This window comes from Syngnathus scovelli, chromosome 6 (genome assembly GCF_024217435.2).
Source record: "Syngnathus scovelli strain Florida chromosome 6, RoL_Ssco_1.2, whole genome shotgun sequence".
Lineage (NCBI taxonomy): Eukaryota > Metazoa > Chordata > Actinopteri > Syngnathiformes > Syngnathidae > Syngnathus > Syngnathus scovelli.
Window position 1 is genome coordinate 12,767,329 of NC_090852.1, and position 11,904 is coordinate 12,779,232.

Sequence of the window (11,904 nt, forward strand, 5' to 3'; positions counted from 1 at the left end):
AATAAATGTTGCATACTAATAAAGGATACAATTGATAAATACACTGGAAAATGTCTATCTGTCAAACAAAATTAGTTTAGTCTCAATAAAATCGCTTGTTTTTAAGTCATTGGATATAATTACACTTGTCAACAGTCAATTTTAATCAGATAGTGTGTGTCCCTGATTTAAAAAAAGTATTTCCTATTTTCCTATTTCCATTATTTGTATTTAAGTTTGACCTATATAAACTCTTGCGCAGTATAGACTTTACCATGCCTTGCTCTTTATAGCTATGACGTTTGAGAAAAAAGAAACACTTGTTGATGAACCGAACCCTTAATTTGTAAATATTCCTAGATAATATTACTTATTATATTATTATTACATTGTTGTTATTATTATTATTATTATTATAATTCTTCTCTTAAACTGAAATGTCAGTCAGGATTTTATGGCATTATAAATGAACACGGCGGCTCGGTGGCGCACTGGGTAGCACGTCCGCCTCACAGTTAGGAGGGTGCGGGTTCGATTCCACCTCCGGCCCTTCCTGTGCGGAGTTTGCATGTTCTCCCCGAGCCAGCGTGGGTTTTCTCCGGGCACTCCGGTTTCCTCCCACATCCCAAAAACATGCTTGGTAGGCCGATTGATCACTCCAAATTGTCCCTAGGTGTGAGTGCGAGTGCGAATGGTTGTTTGTCTCTGTGTGCCCTGCGATTGGCTGGCAACCGGTTCAGGGTGTCCCCCGCCTACTGCCCGATGACGGCTGGGATAGGCTCCAGCACGCCCGCGACCCCCGTGGGGACTAAGCGGTTCAGAAAATGGATGGATGGATGGATAAATGAACACTGTCTTTTGTCACTTTTGATTTTGTGTATTAGAATATTTTTCTTGTTGTGGCATTGAGAATGGGCAGTCCTAAATATATCTGCTCCGCTGCAAGAGTCAATGACTAATTTTCTGTCATCGTACATTGACTGCATAATTTAGGTCATTTTTCCGCCTTACTGTATTTTCATGCTGGTTGTGATGTGGCCTCTGTAGCAATTATCAGCATGTCTTAATTATTTAGCTGTTGTTAATTACAATTAGTGTATGACACCATTTGTGTGCTCCTTTGTGGAAATTTAGGAAGTAAAAGAATAACAAACAGACCACTTGTTTTTTAAGGCATGTCATTGAAGCTTTTTTACAAGCATAGCTCAACATATTTAAACATCTGATGAGTTCAGACTGCACAACAAAATCTGTCGCTGCTTTTCCTAGCTTCTTAGGTGTGTTTTATCTGTGACTGTACCTCTGAAGTGACTTGCTAAATGCATTCAGGCAGCGCTGCCAATGAACAGCAGTCACACACAGTTAACCTCAAGAACTGGAAGTGTTTGTGAGTCAACGAAGCTTCACAAACTCACTGCCAGAGTCTACTTTTGTCAAAGAGAGGCTATATAAAGAGTGATTAGGTTTAGTTTAGTGATCTTAAAATTCACAGTAAAGTGAGCTAAAGGTCTCAACACGCTCAACTCCTCGGCCTGACTGCAAGGTAAGCACATTAAAATTGATCTGAAATTACTGGAAGTTATGAGGTTACAAATATTGATGGGTACTTTTCATAATTTTATTACAATAGTATAATAACCTGTATGTTACAGTACAGACACTGTATATAAAAATAAACATGAACAAAGGATTGTTTAAAATAAATGTCAACTTGTGCTGCTGGTAATGGAGTTTTTTTCTCGTCATTTTGTTTGTCTAGCAGTGGTATTTCAGTAATAATGAACCAAGCTTTAGATTAGGCTGATAACATTTAAATAGTTGTTACTCCTGTACTACATCAAATGCAACCAATTTTGATATGGTCAAAAAAGAGCAAGGTTACGTAGACAGATCAATCAATTATTCATGTTTAGCCTATAAGAATGAAACTGTATGATTGTAACTATGATGTAAGGTTGACAAAATAAATCCCACTTTATCTAGTTTGAATTGACTTGTGGCATAGTTTGCTCTGAACAAAATAGGCCGTCCAACTGTGGTTATTTCTAATTAAAATGTTATTGTAATGTCCACATTTTACATGTGAGTTTAAGTTTTTATTATATTATTAAGATGAGACAGGGAACCATTATGTTGATAATGATGATGACCAGGAAGTCATTTTAAAAAAGTGATGAAAATAAACAACATCTGTGTGTGCGTGCCTGTGTGCTGTTTTGAAGCAGACACCTGCACCCAGGATGACTCTGCAACCATTAAAGCCAGTCAACTGCGAAGGTCTTCTGCAACCTGGCTGTTCTCTTCTGCAGCTTGACGGTGAAGTTCTCCTGTTTGGCCAGAAAGGATGGCCAAAGCGCTCCTGCCCAACAGGAGTATTTGGTGTGCGGTTGAAACATGGTGAGCTGAGGTTGAGAGCCATATCTTTCTCCAATGACTCCCAGTACCTTCCTCCTTTGCGTTATCCTGCCGTTTGCCGCCTTGATCCACATGATGGACTTCCGGAGAGTTATCTCATCCACGGTGGCCGCACCCCCAACAATGACATCTCAACAAGTCTTTATGCACTGAGCATGGATAGTCGTGGCTGCAATCGCAAACTGACCCTGAAATGTAAAGAGAAAGAACTAGTTGGAGAAGTGCCAGGTGCTAGATATGGCCACACAGTCACGGTAGTTCAGAGCAAAGGGAAGACAGCCTTTGTAGTTTTTGGCGGAAGGTCCTACATGCCTGCAAAAGAGAGGACCTCAGAGAACTGGAATTGTGTCATTGATTGTCCTCCTCAAGTGTTCTTGTTCGACATGCAGTTTGGTTGTTGTTCTGCTTACACTTTTCCAGAGCTCTGTGATGGACAGTCATTCCACGTGGCCCTTGCGAGAGAGGACCGTGTTTACATCCTCGGCGGTCACTCTTTGAAAAGTGACGGCCGGCCACCTCGGCTCTTTTGTCTGCACGTCGAACTCCTGCAAGGTTGTCCATTATTGTCGTGTGAGCTTCTCGACTTTGGTCTGTCCATCTCAAGCGCAATGATCACTCGCATAGGCCCCGCTCACAAGTATATTATAATAGGAGGGTATCAATTTAACTCTCAAAAAAGAATGGAGTGCAGTACTGTCATTCTGGATGAGAAGGGGATTAACATAGAACCTCTTGACCCCCCAAACTGGACTCCAGATATCGTTCACAGTGGGACTTGGTATGGCGGTGCCGCAGGGGAACAGAGAATGTTGCTAGCTGTACCAAGTGAGGGCAGGTCGTGCCAAACAAATATGAATTACTTCTATCTAGTAAACTTCCAGAAAGAGGTTGACAGCAAAGAAGACCAGCAGGGTTGCAGCCAAGAACTGACAGACAATTCCACTCCTCTCGAAGATTCAGATGAGCTCTATTTTGGCCGTGAGCCTCAAGAGCTTGATGATAGTAGTGAGGGTGAAGGTAATACCTACAATGAGGAAGATGAGGAGGATGAGTCGCAATATGGCTACTGGATCAAATGTTGCCGTGGTTGTCAGCTGGACGTCAATACATGGGAGCCGTATTACTCCACTGAGCTCCAATGGCCAGCCATGATCTTTTGTTCCAAAGGAGAGGCAGGACACTGGGTCCATGCCCAGTGCATGGGGCTGTCTGAAACAATGCTCCTCGAACTCTCGCAGGGAAACAAAAAATACTTCTGCCGAGAACACGGGGGTCTTCCGAAGCAGGAGATGACCCCACCTCGAAAGGTTATACCACTAACACATAAGCCTTTAAAAGTCAAGCAAAGGAAATCTCATACATCCCTCAAGATGCCCAGAGCCAAAAAGGTTTTCAGGAGACTTTTTGATTAACACGTTTATTATGTTGTGAAATAACATTTGTTTTTGATTGTTTTTGTTTGTTTTTCCTAATTGTTTACATTTGCTTTCAGTGACCGTAGTGAACTAATCATTGAATGACACTTTCTTGTTCATTTTATGGAAAAATAAATGAATCAACAAGAGAGTGGTTGTGTTTGTCATTAAATAAAATACAGTGAAAATGAAATTTTGTAGCCTTGACTTCTTCATGTCTCTTCTATTTCAGACAAATGCCAATGTTTGAGATTAAGTCAAATGTTTCTAAACTTTTGCAAGTCCCAAAATAGAAAAATAACTGCAGGATACATGTCAAATGTATTCATGAGTGTAAAAACATCCAAGCATTCACTCATTTTTCGAACAGTGATATATGTATATTGTTTGTTTTTTATTGCTTTGATTCTTTAAATCATGTTCGAAATAAAGATTCATTCATTCATTCAATATATGTATCTACATGGCATGAATGAAATCACAATGACCTCATTTTGAGTATCTGTGAAAGCATACTTTAGAAGAAAATAATCATGTATGCACCCGACAATTGTGTTCGGCTCAAAGATGTAATAGTAAGGGGTGTTTAATTGTGTTGTCTTTATTTATAAAAACACATAAATAGATTATTGAAAAAAGTTCCACCTATCAACTGTAAAAATTTGATGTGCAAACTGACATGTAATTCAGTGGAGAGGACAAACAGAAAATGAGAAAAGCTAAGACGGAAATGTTTGTGAATCATCCATCACCAATTTACTTGGAGATGCAATTTATTTTGCAAAAACACATCTATGAGACAAGCCGTCATAAAATGCATTCTAAAAGATGATGTCTGTTGAGGCCAGCGACAGCCCTGCTGGTGTATTGTTGCACTTATGACAGTAAAAAGGAATCAAACATCCAATAAAATAAGAAAACAAAATTGCTTGTCGCACCCACAAATGTCAAGGGCAGGAAAAGACAATGCAATCAATCAAAGAAATAAAGTTGCCAACAAACTTTATATAACATCCTTCTGTCCCTCCTCCATCTTAAGCCAGTGTGATGAAGATATGTCAAAAGAGGAAAAGTGCAGTTTTATACCGAGCTAAAGAAAAATCCCTGCTCGAGACTCTGCAAGATGTTTGGCTTTAAAATGCACTTTAATGATTTATGAAAAAGGCCAGTATATGCTTTATTTTATGTGAAGATGTCGAATAAAGCATGATGTATTATCTAATGTGTACAAAATAAAAAAGATAAAATTTGGTTCAAAGTGACCTGGCAGATATTCCGCCCTCGAGGGTGCCAGGATAAAGCAATAAATTAATCTTTTGCAGAGGGCAGCCATGAAACAAATAGCATTAAACTTGCTGTGATTACATTTTTCTCTATTCAAAATGACTACAAATTCTCAAATATGGTCAATTTAACACATTTCTCCACTATGAGTTATACCATTTTCGTCTGCTTTCATAAATATCCACTTCATAAATTCATAAAGATGTCACATGCCTGCAATAAAATAAGCCATATTTCACTCACAGGAAAAGAAAAATGAGTTTTTTGTTGCCAAATGAGAGTCTGTGTGTCACTGACTCCAGTGGCGGAGCTAAGATTTGTTTTCTGCGGGTGGGGGGGGCAAGGTTATCTTCGTGTGTCTGCAAAATAAATTTCTTTTTGTTTGTTTGTTTGTTTTTGTTTTTTTACAGAAAAGGGCGTGGGGGCCAAAGAAATTCTTCCGAAAATACCAAAAAGTCAATTATTGGGCCTGGCACATATTTAAGGGGTGGCAGTATTCCCACGGCCTCCCCTCTAGCTCCGCCAGTGACTGTCCATATAAATTCACTACCATTTCAACATGACCATCGAAAAAGCCAAGACATGCAATTAATAAAGTCCAACAGCTTAAACATTGTCGTTCTGTCAAGTCCAACATTAATAAATGAATGAATAAACAAACTGAAACTTGACAAAGCTCTCAGAGAAACAGTTTTAAAAGAATAGGAGTTTAAAAGAAAAACTTAAAACCAAATTACATTAAATTAGTGAAATTGAAATATTTATGCTTAATTTCACACAAAACGTATCAAAAATCAAAGACCTCGTGGGCCAGACTTTCACTGTCCTGGATTTCTGTTGGGTCAACGGTGGCTTTGGCAGAGTACTTATGAGCCTGCATAAACTTCTGTAAGTACTTTGATGTGTAGAGCCAGTGATGTTTCAAGACATCTTCAAGCTCAAAGGCTTTTGACTGACGTGCATTCATCTTACGGAAACGCCTGAACAGTTTGTTTGCTGACTCATTCCCCTCACTAGCCCATGCACCGATGGATCCATCCCGCTCAATTATTTCGGGGACATGGGCCAGGGTCTTGTGCAGATAATTGGTTATTTTGCCGTTGTACCTGTATTTGAAAGTAGTGGAAATGAGGTCGGCGAAACTCTGGGAGTTGAAGGTGTAGCGGCAGAGCTGGTCGGGACACTCTTTGGTTGGGCATGTAGAGCGCCACACAGGCTTCATCTGGAGGTACAGCCGCATCAGCTCCCTCAGGGCTTCCCTCCTCTCCTCTGAGGGCACCAGCTCACACACCACTTGCACAGCCTCGAAGGTCATTAGCTTCCGGGCGTAGTTGCCGTTCATCCTCATCACAGGTTTGAGTTTCAGCTTCTGCCTCAGTGCTTTATCCAGGGCTGCCCGCCAGCTGCGCCGTTCCTCCCGGCTGGGATTTTTGTTTCGGTACACCTCGCCTATTTCATCCTGGAAAATTTTGTAGAACTCAGTGGCATTACCAATGTCACAGTGTAACGCATCAAGTGTGGATTGGGTCTCCATGAAGGGCTTGGCAGAGACCCCCTTGACTCTGTCCCGCAGTTCCTCTACAGACTCAGAAAATGGATTGGTTCGCCAGATTTCATAGCGAGACAGGTTCTCATCATGACTGCGTGTGACAGAATGGAGTACTATATTTTTAGAAGCCTCCACTCGACTCGAGTCACACAGTGTGCAGACATACGTGGATCCAGAGGCTTCCAAGCCCTCCAATTCACGAACCATCTTTTCGTCGTAGCCTGAGCCTCTAAACTGGAAGCGGAAGGATCGAGGCAGTCCAGCTATTGACAGGATGAGCCTGCTCTCCTTCATTGTGCTACGTTCTGCAACCATGGGCGACAAGACAGCTGTGAGTGTTTCGTGGTCCGCTTCATCGACAAACATCAGACAGAGGGGCTTGCAAGACAATTCTGAGTTTGGCTTTGGCTCAGTGAAGATTGTAACCTCCTGCTTATTATCTTCACCAAGCAATACAGAAATAGACATAATGGTGAAAGAGAAGCGAACAGCTTTCTCAGGGACAAGTGGTCCTCCGCCGTGCTTTTCACTGACATCTCCCATGCCGTCACAAGATTCTTTGATCGTAACATTGAAGCTTTGGGCACAGGCACTGTCTTCCAGCCCCTTCTTTCTCAGCCCCTCCACAATGTCCTCCTCCAGATCCTTTATTGCGGACACCAGAGCCACATCATAGCGGAATCGGCGTGTGATGGTATTGGATGGTGAGTCATCCAAAGAGGAAGTCCAGCCACAGAGCCCATTTATGATACCAACGTTGCAAGATGAAGAGACGTTCATCAAAGCTGGCTGCCATTCAAACTGGTGAAAGCCAGGGAGAAGCTCTTTCTCTGCAGCACGCAAAGTGTGTAAGGGCTGAAAGATCTGGCGGCCGCTGGTGGCTTTGACAGTCCGGTACACTTTGTGATACTGGCTACAGCTCAGGAAAGTATTGACCCGGATGGCCAAACACACAGCAGGGTGCAACGCAAAGCCTCTGCCTGTAGATAGAGAAAAATTAAAAAGTTTCAAACACAGAATGAGGCAAAATTAAACACAAAGAGAATTATTCAGCATCAAACTGTGAAGCCCAAACTTTAGAAAGAGCTGGGGAAATTTTTTCTCATTTAAATGTTGAGTCATTCCTACAACAACACAGCAAGATCATGAATGTATTGTTGTCCAGAGCACACAAACCCTTGGATAAACAATGTAATGTTTCCTTATTTCTAAATGTCATAATGGGCTTGAGGATGAAACAATAAAGCCGCTGAAAAGGCGAGCTGTATTGGCTGCAGATGAAAACAGACACCAGCTGCCTTCAATTCCCAAATGGGAACGTTGGTGCTGTCTGTGTCATTTGCAGATACAAGAGCTGCTGATGATCTGATTCTAACAGGCCCTTCACATGAGTTTATATCATTTATCATAGAGGGGTGTGAAAATGAAAGCATGACAGTCAGGCAGAAGGATAGTGAGAGCTTGAGAAATTCACCAAAGGCCAACAATGCTAGCTTAATGGACAGAGATGGACAAGCTTGAAAAGCTTTGCAATCAAAAACACAATGGACAAGCATGAAAAGCTTTGCAATCAAAATCACAGAAACTCTTCTCTACTAAACAGTGAACTTTTCAACTCATTGTTAATTAAGGGATGAGTGCTGCCCTCAGACTATGGCAGAATTTAATGAGCTCTAATTAATTTGTTTGTGTCTGTCTTTTGGTGCTAAGGGGGTGTAAACTGATTGAACAAGAGACTGATTCATGGCCACTTACCTTGCATCGTGACCTCCAGCTCATCTGCCATCCGGTGTTCATTCCCAGATCTCAGTGCCAGCAGATATAGTGTCAGACACACAGACTTTAGGTCACCACCTTCCTCTTTGTCTGCAAACATCTTCACCTGGTTCTTCAGATCCCTCAGTCGATGCTTTTGGGCACGACGGGTGAGGGATAGCAAGTGCTGGCGAGGTCTTCCCCCTTTATTGGTTATCAGGTAGTTGTCAAGCTGTGATGATTGCTGTTTAGCATCCTGCTTTTCCGCATCATGGCTCATACAGTGAGCTTTAAATGAGTCTAGTTTTACATGCTGACCACAGCCGTCTCTCGGACAGCGCAAAAGCAGAGAATGCAGGACTAACAAAAAGGTTTTTGCAGGAGGAATGAGGTCATCGCTGGAGCAGGGTAAGTTGCAGGAAGGACAGTGAGGCCCTATAAAGTTTTTGTATTTCATAATACAGTTGTGGCAAAAGAGGTGCCCACAGGGGGCTTGAACTGGGTCAGAGAGCAGATGGTCACACACCATGCAAGTGAAAGAACAGAGGAAATCAACTGGGAAATTCTCAGATATAAGGTTGCTACTCAGGTGCTCTTTCTGACAGTGTGTGATGGTCCTCACCCAATGCTCTCTTTGGACACTGGGACTTCTCCATGTCTTAACGACAGATCCATGAAGATGGCTGCCAAATGGTCTCAGAACTCGACTCTCACCACTGACAGTGATGTGGTTGTGGTCCAACTTGGGTCTTTTTGCTAAGCTTTGGGCTCTGGGAGTGGTTTTCATCCTCTTTCTGCCAGTCTTGTGGAATAATTGTTTCTTGGGTGAGCAAAGCTGACAGAGGGTGCAATGAGGTTTCCACTCAGGGACTTTTGTCTTGGAAAGATTGCATACACCCCCTCCTCGTATGGCAGTCATCCAGCAGCGATGGCAGAAGGAAGGCGGGTGGACGGATTCTGTATCTTCAGTCACATCCACTTTAAAAACCTTGTGGATGACCTCTGGCCATTTTGTTGATGTACAGCACATTTTGCGTAAGCAATTCTTGCTGTCGTTATCCAGAACTGCGTGAACATCATGGATTGGGCCACTGATTTTTCTTAATGGGATTCCACAAAGACGGCACAGACCTCTTCATAAAAAATAAAAAAATATATTATTATTACATCTGTCAATGTGAGATGAAACAGAGCATGTTATCAAATCAAGGCTTAATGTTAATTACCTGAGGTGGATTATGTGAGTGTCAATTTCTGCTAGCTTCATGTCCATGCTCTGGTCAGGTGGTTCAGTAGTTTTCTTGCTTTTTGCATCTGGGCACAATTTCATAACGCTACCTGTACTACCATTATCTAACTGTACATTTGGAGCTGTACAGACGTTAGATTTAGTGATGCCAGACATGGCTTCCTTCTCAAGTTTTGTCTCACTTGACATAGGGGCCTTCTCCATGGACTTTACTCTAAACAGTTTAAACTTCCACTGAGTGTACTTAGGATAGGGATGGTGGAGCTCTGCCGGCATAGATGATCTGGGGCCATCTGTCTCCAGGCTTTCCTCTGCCATGATTGGACTTGAGCCTAGGAGAGGAGAAGTTGATGGAATAACAAAGTAAGATGAGAATGCATTAAAATGCAGTGGGTGACAAATCTTTGGGAAAATGAACAAATTCATCCCAAAGATGTAAAGACACATTTGGGGGTTTTAACTATTTCTTTGTCCCAACCCAGGGTCTTTTGGCTTGGCGCCCTAACAATTGTCATTCCTATCAAACATATCTTTACATATGTAACCTAAAATCCATTGAACAAGACGTGACTACTGACCTGCAGGACTGTTTTACACCAATATATTGACCTCGTGAAACAAGCGCTGTGTGATCAATATAGCGCCAAAATCTTCATTTCTCTCATCTCATCTCTTCCTGCCCTGGGAGCCTATCAGACTGTATTTCTTTGACACAGAGAACTTGTTAACACCCCCCCCCCCCCCCCCTAACCACCCACCCAGCCTTATCCCTGGAAGACTGTCAATCATTTATATTTGTCATTTTCCAAGATGGAGAGAGGATCGGAGCTCCGGGAGCCATAAAGTGGCTTTGTGAAGGCAGGGGGAAAATTGAAGACAGTTAAACTTATTTCACAATGCATTGATACTGACAGGGGAGGTAAAGAGGGAAAGAAAACAAGATGCCATCGCACTAAATAGAGATAATAATGTATTATTCCAAATACAACATTGTTCAATTTAGCAGCACTTAATTTAGCAGACATTTGAATATATGATGTTTCGGCAAACTGCAAATATTACAATGTTGACCTTATTCTAGCTGAATTAACATTACCACATTAGACATTACTGTAAAGCAAGCTGATCATAAGAATGTTGAATAATGTATGAATTATTTGATCAATTTTTTGTCTTACCATAATTATACCGATGGCACTCTTCTTACAGCATCTCCTGTCTAACCATCTTTCAATGTGCTCCCTGGAAACCTCCTTCATTTTAGAGGCCTTTATTTACTTCTCTCTTTTGAGACAAACAGCTGAGGCTGTGTGCATAAGATTCAGCTGGGCTCTTACCTTGTTTTTAATCTCAGCTGGCGTCAGTCCCCTGGGGCTCCTCTCTGCACGGGGGCACAAGGGAAGCCCTGGAGCTATAGGCCTAAACACACTGCTGTATGTGTTTGTCTTTCACAGCTTGAGGCATCTGTTACCATGAGTCAAAGCTCCATTGCCGGGAATTGATGCTGTCTTTACTTATGTGGCTTGTGTTTATACCTTTCCTTGTCAGGATCCCAACTGTCAACTCTCGCCACCTGATGCAAGCAGCTGATTTTTGGGAGGAAAAAAAACAAGGTCAGAGCCACAGCGGTTTACACATGCACAGTTTGAGCTGCAGACAAACAACTTTGCTACCCCACCAAACAGAGAAAAAAAGGCAAAAACATATACATATACAGTTTTCACATTAATGACCAAATGTGCATGTTTTAAAATATAAGTGGGAGAGAGAGAGAGAGGGAGAGAGAGAGAGAGAGAGAGAGAGAGAGAGAGAGAGAAACTTGACATCTGGATTTAAAATGTAATTTGTTTTGCCTTCATCTTTCTTGTAGTATCACAATCACATGTGGAAATTAGGCAGTGCTTTCAACCCAAAAATAAATGTACTGCATATGTATATTGCATTGCACTCAGCAATTTAGACGATTCATCAATAAATGGATTTATCTATGAGTCGACAACTAATTGGTCATCAGATTAAACCATCCATTTTGCTATTTGATAATCAATTAATTACTGAGAAATCTTTTTAATTTGAAATTTTAAAATTGTCCAAATGTCATTTCAGTTTCTCTAAATATTATCCAATTTCTGTCGTCGTCTATGCAGTGGGATGATTATCTTTGTGATGAATAAAAATAAAATGTTTGCTTTTACTTTCGAAAACAATCAGCAAGATTTTTGCCTTTTATTTATGATGCGTTATGTACCAAACCAGTC

General features: G+C 41.5%; 2 protein-coding genes across 2 annotated transcripts; one reads left to right on the forward strand and one right to left on the reverse strand.

Annotated features, from left to right (window-relative positions):
• The first annotated feature begins 832 nt into the window (after positions 1-832).
• Positions 833-4,002, forward strand: rag2 (recombination activating gene 2). The gene is made up of 2 exons (XM_049723476.2): positions 833-1,522; positions 2,205-4,002. The coding sequence occupies exon 2, from the start codon at positions 2,220-2,222 to the stop codon at positions 3,804-3,806; it is 1,587 nt and encodes a 528-aa protein (XP_049579433.1). The 5' UTR covers positions 833-1,522; positions 2,205-2,219; the 3' UTR covers positions 3,807-4,002.
• A 538-nt stretch (positions 4,003-4,540) lies between these two features.
• rag1 (recombination activating 1) lies at positions 4,541-11,190 on the reverse strand. The gene is made up of 4 exons (XM_049723474.1): positions 10,825-11,190; positions 9,624-9,978; positions 8,398-9,530; positions 4,541-7,622 (listed from the first exon to the last, which is right to left on the reverse strand). Exons 2-4 carry the CDS (start codon positions 9,962-9,964, stop codon positions 5,881-5,883), a joined length of 3,216 nt encoding a protein of 1,071 aa, XP_049579431.1. The 5' UTR covers positions 9,965-9,978; positions 10,825-11,190; the 3' UTR covers positions 4,541-5,880.
• Positions 11,191-11,904: the final 714 nt, after the last annotated feature.

What these genes read in the sequence shown, in the direction of transcription:
- rag1 (XM_049723474.1), bottom strand. Translation starts at nt 9,964, where the DNA reads ATGGCAGAGGAAAGCCTGGAGACAGATGGCCCCAGATCATCTATGCCG. An exon ending in ACTCACATAATCCACCTCAG is followed by an intron (nt 9,531 to 9,623) that starts GTAATTAACATT and finishes TTTTTTATGAAG; the next exon opens with AGGTCTGTGCCGTCTTTGTG. An exon ending in GCTGGAGGTCACGATGCAAG is followed by an intron (nt 7,623 to 8,397) that starts GTAAGTGGCCAT and finishes CTCTATCTACAG; the next exon opens with GCAGAGGCTTTGCGTTGCAC.
- rag2 (XM_049723476.2), top strand. Translation starts at nt 2,220, where the DNA reads ATGACTCTGCAACCATTAAAGCCAGTCAACTGCGAAGGTCTTCTGCAA.